We start from the raw sequence: 12,210 nt of genomic DNA, 5'->3' as shown, positions 1-12,210 counted from the left end.
ACCCAAAATTTACATTTCCATATGTCTCAATTTGAGGTGCATCCCAAATGTTAGTTCTTACAGTCTTACAAACCAAAAATGTAAGCACTGAATTCATAGTGGATTCCATTATATTTTCAGTAAAGATGCATCACAGAATTATGGGAGTTTAACAAATCAGTAAAACAGTGGAAGACAAACCCTCCCTCCAGGATATGTATAAAGGAGACTTAAACAGTACGTTAACAAGATGCTGCCACATCTTTCCCTACCTTCCTCAAGCTCATCAAAAGTAGAAAAGAGCCTCGCTGGGAAAAAAATGTCTTTAACAACTTTTTTGAAATATATAATTTCCATACCATAAAATTCTCTCATCTTAAGTGCTCACTGACATTCTTGTATTTACTGTGCTGTGTAACCGTCACCATCACTGGGTTCTAAAATGAGTCCATCAACCCAAAAAGATTGATCCTTTATCCCTTACTGAGAAAATGTAAAGGTAGAAACAACATTTTCTGTCTTTACCTTCTCTTTTTATTACTCATGTTTCATTTCCTCATATATTGAACAAGGATTTGTTGAGCAGCTACTATGTGTCAGGTACTGTTCTAGGCAGTGGGAATAATAAGTAAAAAAGAAAACATATCTGCTCTTATGAAACACAGAAACAGACACACACATTCATCCTGATTGGATGCAAGGAGAAACCGTGGACAAGATGAATAAGCAAAATACTAAGGCAGGATAGACAGTCTTAATAGAAAATAGAAACAAAAATACAACACAGACGACATGGATCTGTTTGCTTGTTTGTTTATACATAAGAGCAGCATGGCTAAAGACGGTTTTGCTGGAAAAGAGATATTTATATAAAGAAGGTAAGCCAGCCAGCTTTTCAACAATCTGAAGGAAGAGCATTTCCCTGGTCCAGGACCAGGTAAATGCCAATATCCTGAAGCAAGGGAAAGAATATAGTATTCAGAGAACACAGAAGAGCCTAGCGGGTTGAGCAGGAAAACAGGGAGGGTAGTGATGAAGTCTAAGAGGAAGGAGAAAGGGGGGTCAACTGGCTCTTAAAATCCATTGTAAAGAACACGGCTTCTACTCTGAGTCAGGTGGCGGAAGCTGCTGGGACACGTTCAGCAAAAAACTGACGGGAAGTGGCTCAGATTTTAGTAGGATCACTCAGGTTGCTGTGTTTAGAGAGGACTAAAAAGGAGGGGATCCAGACGTAGAAATTGGGAAGCAGGGATGACAGGCCAGGGTCTGAAACCCAGGATCCAGAAGTGGGGATCCGAAAGCAGGAATGAGGGGCCAGGATCCGGAAACAGGAATCCAGAAGCCTTAAGGCAGAAGCCAGGAGGCAGAAGTGGGGATGTGATTAGGAAGCTAATACAATTCCCAGTTAAAGACAGAACTGAGCTGATTAGGGGAAACACAGGGAAAGGTGAATGAATCAAGGCAGATCAGAGGATTTGTGGTAGCTTGCAGAAAATGTTTAGAATCGAGAATGACTGCAGGCCTCTTTTGCCACAAACTGCTGCAAGAGCAGCATTGCCGATGACTCAAATGGAGGTTATTGAGAGAAACAGTGCTTAAGGGGAAAGTCCTTCATTTCCTTGGGGACGCTTGTATTTCCAGAAAGAGAGTAATCATTTATCGATCACTGTGACTGCTATGCTTTTGGCCTTTTTTTAAATTTTTTCCCCCCAAATAGGCTTTTCTAAGGAATAGATTAAGTACCAAGCTGCAGGATACTCCCACTCTATAGGACTGCAGTTCAGATAAATGGGTAATAAAAGAGGCAAAAGACACAGAATTAACTTTATTTCTATCTTTAAATTTTCCCGGTAAGTCATGAAGGATTTTACTGGGGTGATGGGCTCATTCTAAAACGAGATGGTGGTGATGGTTGCACAACTCAGTAAATACTAAAAATTATTTAACTGTACACTTAAACTAAGTGATTTTTATGATATAGAAATCACGTTTCAATGAAATTCTTGAAAACATTTTTCCCAGTGAATCTCTTCTCAACGTTTGGTGAGAATGAGAAAAGTGTGGAAAGATGTTGTCCCACCTTGTTAGTGATTAAGTCTGCTTTAGAGATGTCATAGAAGGAATGTCTACCACCTTTAGCTGATATGTTAAACTCCCGTCATTCTGGGACTCATCTTCACTGAAAATATAATGGAATCTTCCACAAATTCTGTACAGACATTTTTGGTTTGTAAAATTGCAAGAACTAAAGTTTGGGATGCTCCTCACAATAAGACATATGGAAGTGTGAATTTTGGGTGTATTTGTAACAGTGACAGAACAACATTTTAATGAAAACTGCAATAGCTGCATTTTCATTCAATAAAAGTCCACTTAAATTTGGGAGATGCAAGCTTCCATTCTAGAGTATTAAGTTGCTCCGATATACTAGGAAGTGTCAGGACAGCTTGGCCTTCCTACTTTCAGTTAGCAGCACCCTCATGACCCTGGGGCTGTCAAAGGATCTCTCTCCAGATCCTGAGGATCTGTAACAATCACGGGAGCAAAAGGCTCTGTAACAATCACGGGAGCAAGGCTCTGTAACAATCACGGGAGCAAAACCACCTTGCTCACCTCCACTAGGCAGGAGGTGCCACTGCAACTCTTACAGGAAATTAATTCAGCATCTGTCTCTAGAGGCTGAGAACCACTTCTGTCTGATGTCTGGTTTTGCAGTCTTATTCACAGAGCACCAGCCCAAATCCTGCAGGCAACTGAACAGATGGTAACACATTTTGACCAGAACATGTCTGGATCAAATTTGAACCATGAAACTCAAGATGAAGCATTCTGAGGCATTTTATTGATCACAATTAATTGTTTATTTCACTTGCCTCTCTAAATTTTCAAATCAGTTGGAGACAGAGTCTTAAGACAAGGTTTGATGTCTTTATTTACAATTTCACTTTAAAGTTTGCTTAGTTCATGAATTTGCCTCCCTGGGGAGGAAAAAAAAAAACTTTTTTTTTTTTTTTTTTAAAGAGGCTTTTAAATGTAAAGGGTTACATTATTCATTAATGTCACAATAAATAAATTTATTTAAAATAAAATAAATTTAAATTAGCTTCTGTGTAAGAAGATAACTTGTGATTAGTAAGAGAACAATGTAACTAATCTGTATTTATGAAACCAGATCCTTATAATTAGTGAAGCAGATGTCTAATTAATTTGGAAGGTACACAGCCATATGGACACAACTAGAAAAATAAACCTGAAGATATTATTAATAGCTGGTCAAATTATGTCCTTCAACCATCACAGATCAACCACAAATGTAGCACATTGTTCATCTGATTCCACAGAGGTTTTAAAATATCGACGCAGTCAGAACTGAACAAAATTATAGCAATGATTAAATGACTTGGGAGGGGTTTAAATTCTAGATGTTATGAAGCAAAGGTAGGAGTCAAATTCACTTTCAGTTTAACAATCATTGCAAGAAAGGCTATTTTGCCTAGAATAGCTAAAATTCAGTGTTTCTCTTTGAAAATCAATTGAATGGTGCTTGATACAGAATATCTTAAAGCAAAAACTCAACAGATGTTGAAAATGAAAACTCCTTGCCACCTCAAAGTTTAAAAAAACTCCCTTATGTTATCTTCTATGATATACTGCAGGTAAAATTCCAATTTTGTCCTTAACCATAAATGTACATGGTACCTTCAAACACATCTGGTCCCGTTCTCCAAAACAGCAAAGCCACCTGTTGACTAACTATAAATATGAACATAGAGACAGTGAATCTGCATTCCATGTGTGCCTGGGAGCAAGGACAGTATTCTGTGTCTGGGAAGAAAAGGAAGGCTGACCTTTGGAAGAACGGAAGTGTTTGCTGGGGGCAGTGAAGCCTCGAGTTCCGTGCACATTCACAGCAGCCACCCGAAACTGGTACCATCGGCTGGGTCTTATGTCAGTCAGTTGAACTCGCTCATCTGTGGTCTGAGGGGACATGTCACAGAGCACAGGAAACATGTCATTTTTTATTCCAATATGTTGGTTGGATCTGTTTAAAAAAATACACTAACCCATCAGCCAATGCAACTCAGTCTGTCCTCCTCCTGATAAGAGGGGCTTCTCATGCCCAGTTATGAAGAGAGCTGTCAGCGAACAAAGAACCACTGATATTTCACCCCAAAGAATTAAACATCTCTTGAAGTCAAAACATTATGACAAGAGCTTGGGCTATTTTAAAATCTGGTGACTAATTACAGCATTTGAGATATTCAATCAACAGAGAATATTTATGTGTAGTAATTGTTACATTACAGCAAGAAGATGAAGTCATCTTCAAATTATAGAAAGAAAATGCCTTTTTAACTCACATGCCAAATGTAACAGTAAAATAGGTATAACAACCCACATGCAACCCACTAGCAGTTTCTGGAAGTAAATTATAACCCAAGCCATTGTTTAAAAATCTCTTGAGTAAATCACATAACATCTATGAAGAACCAGTCCTGATCTAAAAGGGTGAGATGTGTTAGCATATATTTGTTCAATAAAATGCCCAAAAGGAAAAAAACAGACACTGGGGAAGATCAGAAGGTTTTGCTGTCTCTAGTGCTACAATTTTAAGATATCAAATAACTTTAACAGTCTTCATATTATATATCTGCTTTCAACAATGCTCCATGTTTTGTTTCTATTGGTAGATCGGAAAACCTTTGCCCTGAATTCCAAGAAATAACCATCTACAGTCTATGCCCTCATCTATATCAGGTGCCAAACTCAACTCGGATCTGTGGATGAAACTAAGGAAACAGGATTGGATTTGAACACTCCCAAACTTCAGTTTATAATAACTGAGGTTATAATAACCTCAGCTTAAAATAACTTAATGTGAAAATGACTGTCATGTTTACATCAATATCTCAAAGAAGCTGAACATTTCTGAGATCAAAGGAAGAATATGAACTCTTACATGTGGCTTTCTACCTGATTTGGCAGACTTTGAGAAAACACTTTCACCTTTGTCATTTAGAGTTTCAGCTGTGAATTTAAAAAGCTTAAAGTCAGCGTGGTATCCACAGCGTTTAGCAGAGAAGGAAGTATTACATGTAGCATTAACAGGAAAAAATAATACCAACAACAATAATAAAATAGCTTTTCACTTTCCAAAAATCTTTTGGAGATAAAAGAGATGATCTTATTGTCAGTTACTTTCATAAATCTTTAAGTAATTTGGAAAAATTACAAATGAATCTGTACCATGATTTATGAAAGCATGCCGTGTAAATCAAATGGAATTTCAGGCTGTATTCTGAGTAGCTTCATGTTTTACTGAAGCAAATTTTTTTTATATAAAATATAGGTGTAGAATAGAATTACTATATTTATTTGACCTTTTTTTTTTTTTTTTTTTCTAATTTAATGTTGTGTTTTTACATCAAACTTCTTATTTATTTTGGGGTCTTTACATTGTTTTATTTTAGTGCTTAACCCCTTTGAGATACTGCTTTTTAGAAGATATTCTTCTTCCAAACACCTAAATATTGACATTTATTTTACATTTACTGAAAAAAAAAAAAAGGAATCTAGTCCTTGGAAAAAATGATCTAATCAACATAAGGTGAGATTTTTTTCCTATAGACATAGATGTGGAGAAGGCATTTTAGTTGTCTAAAGGCATGAAACAGTTTCACATTCACATTCAGAATCTGTTACTTTTTATATCCATGTAGGGTCTTTTTTTGTGTTGGGGGGGTGGTTGCAGCTGGTAGTGGATTTAACAGCTCTTAAAAAGAAAGAAAATATTTTGCTTTTCTCATCAACAAGACAGAAGAGGAGGAAGCACTCTCCGGGAGTGTTGCCATGCAGGTGGTGTATCAGTTTTTAAGTTGACTAAGACAAAGAAGAAAGCACTTAGTGAAGATTTATGGGCTGCTGGCTATGTCCTACTAAGTAATTTTGTGATACAAATCTTATCCCATGCTCCTAAAGTCTGTGGGTGGAATAAAGGTGTAAATGCAGGAGAAACAGAAGAGAAGGCATTTAGATTGTTAAATGTCAAATTAGTCCTCATAATGTTGCATTTCCCCTACTCTAGTTGGCTTTGAGTTTAGCCGAGGAAAATGTAGTTCTTGGAGAAAATACATGTGAATAATCAGGTTATAAAATTAACACCCTTCCATGTGTATTTGAACAAATTAAGCCAATGGTCCAGTTTCTGAGCACATTCGTTTGTATCTATGAACCTCATCCTCTCTTTAGAAGACCCCCATGATGTTCATTTCATATCTGAGTAAGTAATTTCTGTAGTCAAGCTATTTTGAGGCATAGCAAGTTAATTGTATGTGCATAGGTATGTAGCAGACACTACCTCCAGGATGAAAATCAAAGTCTATATGAGGTTCTTACCTGGGCCACTGTCTGCCAATGAGTGGCATCATCTTCGCTAGGATGGATTCCATAATTCCATCTTCTTTGTACCACGTAGATCACAGGCTCAATGGAAATATTGAATTTCGAGGACCACTTAACCTCCAGCTGTCCAGACTGCAGTTCTGTAAATCGTAACTCTTTTCTGGGCTTCAGGGGGACACCTGAAATAGGACCATATCAATTAAAACAATCTGCGTGTGACTCAAATTGAAGTAAAAGTTGAGGAAGAACAAATATGGAAGAGATGAATCTGATCTGATGACAGCTGAGATTTCCTTTCACAAAATCTCAGTGGCCTCTCCATAGGGAGGGTTTCACATCTGAAGTCTTCTGACACTCAGTTCAGCTATTTGCTCCTTTTTCTTTTAACTTGCCTTTTTGTTTTGTTTTGTTTTTTTCTTTTTACAAGACAGTCTAAATTGATTCCTGATTCTGAACAAGTGGCTTATTCCCTAGTAATCTCTAGAGCAATCATTTCATGTGCATTCTTGTGAATAAATCATGTTACAAGGTTGTTTCACTTGAGGTTAACATGGAATTCACACTAGGAGATCACTATAAAGAGTTTCAAGTCATTTTCCCATTTTTTTATCATGCTCTGTGTCTATTGATATATTCTAAGGTCATTATAACACGGTTTCCAGATTTGATCTTCCTTCTTTCTTAGGGAGTTTTCCATTTAAGGAAAACACTGCAAAGCAAAATCTCTTCATGTGAAATCTCCTAAGAGTGATTTCCAAAATTCAAGTCTTTTGGATTCCCCAATCCATTGCTCAAGCACTCCCCTATAGTCTCAATGGCTTAACATTGGAAAATAATGAATTTATGTTTGGTTTTGGCATGAGTGAGTGTGCTGCTTCAAAAGTTTCCCACAGGTGTTTCATTTTAAAGTAGTTAATCATTCTGATTTGTTTCTCGCCTTCTGTACATGCAAGTTGTCTGGCAACTGATACACTGAAGAACCACAGTTCAAAATAGCAGGCATTTCAGAAAGGGAATTCGTAAAGAAATTTGTAATACTAATAGAATATGCAAAACTAACTGAATGAAACAGAATCTATGGCTCCACGATGGTGAATGCCATCAACACCAAGAACACCAATTACCATTAATATCATTTTCTGTCCACAATTTGCTGAAAGCATTGAAAACTCATTTCAAAAGCTAGTTAAGAATACTCTATTTCTTCTTCCATTTTGTAAGTTTAAACACAGAAGAAACTGGAAAATGTGCAAACACCAAATGCAAATAAGGTTTGATGCATGTTGACATGCTTGAATTTCAACTCCTATTTCATTTTGATCTTAATTCATGGTAAGTATTGTTTAAGAAAATTTTAAAGTCATCAAAGATTTGGATGGATGGAATTGAATAATTTTTTAAAGCATATTTATATATGGTCAAAAGTCATTAATCTAAAAAAAACTACTTTCTGGAGAAAATGTTTACCGTACCTATTGCAGTCTCCTTTATTACTGGTGGGTCATGGCTGAGGAGTGACCTCTAGTTTACAATAAATTTGTCTCACCTGATCCTTACTGTGAGTTTGTGAAGTGGGTAAAGGGTTAATTATCTACATGTTGAATAGGAGATAATTGTGTCTAAGAAAGACTAAATTAGTTGCCTGGGGCTACAATCTGATCTCAGGTTTCTCTCTGAATTATCTGCTTCCTTCTACATTTCATATTAGAAAAGGCCACATAGAGAGACAGAGAAAAGAGGTGGTTTTGATAGACATGCAAATCCCTTGGACATTCTTATTCTAAGATGCTCAGCTTTCCTGGTGGATCTGGAACTTCACCAAGTCAGTCTTTGACTCCTGTTCTGCCATGACATGCATTTATTTCAAGCTTGTATCGTAAACTTTTCATCTCAGTGCATAACCATAGCAATGGGGGTACCTTGACTTGGATGATTAGCATATTGCTGCTAAGCAAATGTTTTTCCAGTCTGTCTCTAATCCCTGGCTAAGCTGCCGACCATCTTTTCCACCTGCCTGCTCAATTTCTCTGTCCTAGATATGTCCCTTCTCCTGCGATATCTATCTTTATGACAACTTTATTCTTTAGGATGTCTAAGGGATCTTAGAACCTTTTTGATTTGTTCTTGCAGCTAACAACATTTAGTTGTCTTACTGCTTAGTACATTTTCAAGAATTATCAAATCATTCTGTCTCCATGATGGCCACCTGACTTTACTCCCTTCCTTGTTCCAACCTTTCAACCTATTTCCCTGAATCTCAATCTCTTTTTCTAATGTCCCCTTATTGGTACTTTGTGGTTATTTTTCTAAAGTAGAAGGGAGGTTCTCTCCTTCAGCTTCCCAAACTCTTTAATTGCATCCCATTTTCTATAGAATGAAGGGAAACTTATTGGCATTCCCTTCAAGGCATCCTTCCTCATAATTGGCTACCATTTATTTGTCAGTCTATCTCCTGGTACATCTTTAGTTTTTGTCACAGATAATATCTTTAAGCCCAGCTTTCCTACAAACACACTGCCAGGTACTTAATAATACCATGGCCTGTTTATTTTATTATTATTTTTTTTCACTCTGAAATGTCTTGCCTTCTGCTTTCTAACTGTAGACCCTTGAATACTTCCAGGCTCGGACCAAATGCCATCCCTCTGTGACACTTCCCCTAAACCTCCCAATTGGAAATAAAGGCTTTATTATTTTGCCCCCCTTCAATGTTGAGCCTGTAACTGTCAAGACATGCATTTAACTGCCTCTTGCTGCAGCAAACTCATTTAATGATGCCTGTCTTCGCATTGAGCCACAGCCCCCAGAGGTCAAAAAGCATGTCTCCTTCATTCCCGCACCTCACAATGTCCCAGAAGAGAACATTCTGCAATAGCAAATGTTCAATGAACAGTCAGTGTTTGCTGAATGAATAGCCAAACCCACTTTCTTATTCTTCACTCAAGAATATATCTGTGGAAATAAGAGACTAGTGCAACATTTATTCAAACCACAGCAACAACGGTAATCCCTACTCTGCTTGAAAGTCACCTAGGGAAGGGTGAAGATTTACCATAGATATTCTGTACTGCCATCTTTATCATACATTGTTTCAAGCGACTCACATCTCTTTTCCAGCATGGTTTTATTACTCACATGAACATTCACTCTGTTTTTTAAAAAGGTAAATACCAGAAAATAAAGCAATGCCAAAAGGTTTACAAGATAGAACATTTTTATTACTTGACCATAGGACTTTCCCATTAAAAAGAAAAAAAAAAAAAGACCAATTCCTGATGGGATAGAAATTCCAAAGTTAATTGATTTTAATAGAAGCAGCTCTGTATGTTTTGTGTCAAGAAAAAAGTCACAAAAATTTGTTCAGAGTGATGAAAAAACAATCTCAACAAGGTGATCATTTAGTATCATTCTTGCCTTGAAGGTTGGCCTGCATTTGCCAGACAAATAGTTCTACCGAAGGGGATAAGGCAAGAGAGAGCAGTCGCAGAGGACATTTCATGATTTACTTGATTCCTTGGTGCATAGTAAAAAAAAAATGATGACCAATTCTTCAAACTCATATAGCGCATTCTCCGAGACTTCTAAATCTACCTTTCTCTTTGGCTTTCCAATGTATAATCTTCTGGAGTAACTATAGCTACAGTAAATAGCCTCCTAAGTAACCTGAACTCACCAGAAGCCAATCCAAGCAACCCAGTCCCCTCCTGTAAGGTTTTAATCTTGAGTAGCATTCAAGGACCAACAGCCTTAATCAAATGTAATGAGCATCAGGCCGATGTCAGTTCAAATTTCTTCATTTAAAAATCTCTTTAATTATGATGAAGCATGACCCTGCAATTTGCATGTTAAGAAATGGTCCATCTGCTTTCCATTAAAGTCAGTTGGCTCCTTTGATTGGAAGTAACTCCAGCACTCTACTGTAATTGTGTGCAGATGGGGCTCAGCCCCGCTCAGGACCTCCAGCCCTCACTGCCGGTGCGCAGGGTCCTCACTGGCTGAACCAGCATCCCAACTGCATAACCAGATGTGTAGACTGGATCTCTTCTCAATGTGTTTTCTATTACGTAAATGATTAGCATTTTTCTCTTTAAAATTATTTTTGAACAAATTAGTCATCTGAAATCTAAATGATTCTGTTGAAAAATTAGCAAACATTATCATATGGCACCCTGCAATATGTGACATACACTTTTTTTCTTTAAAATGCAAGAAATATTCTGCTGAAATCAAAAGAACAAAAACCCAATGCTTTTTAAAAATGTTGAAAATATATGGATAGAAAAATCAATTAGGATAAGCAATCTACAATTGCATACTCATTGTGAGATTTTATTATTACTATTAATTTTTCTCATGTATCTAAATGACGTAAAAATGTAGCAAGATGTATTGTTCTAGTGATTTAATCATTACTTGATATCTCTCATAAAGGTAATTAGAACTCTAGAATTTGTATTTACATCACATTAAGGCATTAGGCTACTGGATGCAAAATGTTGAAAATTTCTTTGTGAGAAGCTGTATAAATCTATTTCCAGAGGTCTGAAGTTTAAATATTTTATATATTAATTATTTGTGGAAATATTAAATCAACTCTATGATCGGGTCTTTTTGAAAAGAAACAGATTGACGTACAATTAATTCTTGGTTTATCCATGGCAAAGGGAAACTATAGGTCACAAATTAGTCTGAATCTTTAGGGTTGTAAAATTTTTTAACTTTTCTTTCTCCCTGCCCAAACCATTTTTGCTAGAGTTGGAAGCCAAGAGAGGCAGTGGGATTTGGCAACAAGACAGTAAAATATATCATTCTCTGGAGGAAAGACTGTCTCACCAAGCCATAAAATAGACGTACTATAGAAAGGAAAAAGGAAGTGCCCTCAAATGCACTCATTTGTGTTCTACCTGTAGAAGATAAGCCTTTTAAAGATTCTACAATTCTATGAAGAATTGCATTTCATAGAACTAGCACCAGCAGGCATCTCCAACCATGTTAATATTTCCAAGCCTTCTATTTTGATGCTAATAATTTTATTTAAAAAGTAAAAGAAAGGATCTCTGCTGTTTGTTTTAAACTATAGTCTATGAAGGTTAACTTACTTCCAGGCATCAGTTAAGTGCAGTTCTTACAGCATAGCCCAAATTCAGTGCTCAAATATAATAGGGAATTCTGTTGATCATATTTTCAAGACACCCATCGCTTTTAAAAACTCAAGTGACCAGTATAAAAAGCTCTTAAAGCTATAAAATCAGTACTTTCTATCTTCCCTTCCACAAACACAACAGACCAAACAGAAAGTATGCATGGGTTTTTATAACTTTAAAATATTTTTAAAAATTAATTCAATAAGTAATAAAATGAAACATATACAGAGGTTGGTAAATGTCCATGTACTTAAAGGTTAGAAAAACAATTTGCCCACTTAAAGAGTATTGTGAGCATGACAATCTCAGTAATAAACACTGGACCATGTGGGGGGTTAGTGTCACATGGATCCTTGTAGGCACTCCATGAATGTGTATTTAACTGAAATGTGTCAATACTTCTCCAACCAAGTGACAGCAGCCCCCTGTAAAGGTAAACTGGGGAAAATGCTATTTTGGATTTCCAAACAGCACTATGCAACAACACTTGAATACATAAATAATGAATGAATGAGGAACTTCAGGTTTTCAATATTTATCCCATAGAATTTGGTTCTCTATACAGCACACACTGTATCTAGTTTTATATACTTCAACCCTACAATATAAAACAATCCCATGTTATTAATTAGCCTAACATGATTCATAAAGTAGTGATTTTGTTCGATTAAAAATATTCTATATT

The 12,210-nt window shown here is 36.5% G+C and overlaps 1 protein-coding gene across 1 annotated transcript in view; it reads right to left on the bottom strand.

Moving 5' to 3' along the window:
• ANOS1 (anosmin 1) overlaps positions 1 to 12,210 on the bottom strand; it is a 130,903-nt gene that overhangs the window by 49,752 nt on the left and 68,941 nt on the right. The window contains exons 4-5 of the mRNA XM_026456132.1: positions 6,376 to 6,560; positions 3,828 to 3,957 (exon numbers count right to left, since the gene is read on the bottom strand). Coding sequence (XP_026311917.1) covers positions 3,828 to 3,957; positions 6,376 to 6,560 — 315 coding nt within the window. The remainder of the gene's footprint in view (positions 1 to 3,827; positions 3,958 to 6,375; positions 6,561 to 12,210) is intronic.

The sequence above is a fragment of the Piliocolobus tephrosceles genome, chromosome Y, assembly GCF_002776525.5.
Source record: "Piliocolobus tephrosceles isolate RC106 chromosome Y, ASM277652v3, whole genome shotgun sequence".
NCBI classification, from domain to species: Eukaryota; Metazoa; Chordata; class Mammalia; order Primates; family Cercopithecidae; genus Piliocolobus; species Piliocolobus tephrosceles.
This window is presented reverse-complemented; position numbering and strand designations above follow the sequence as displayed.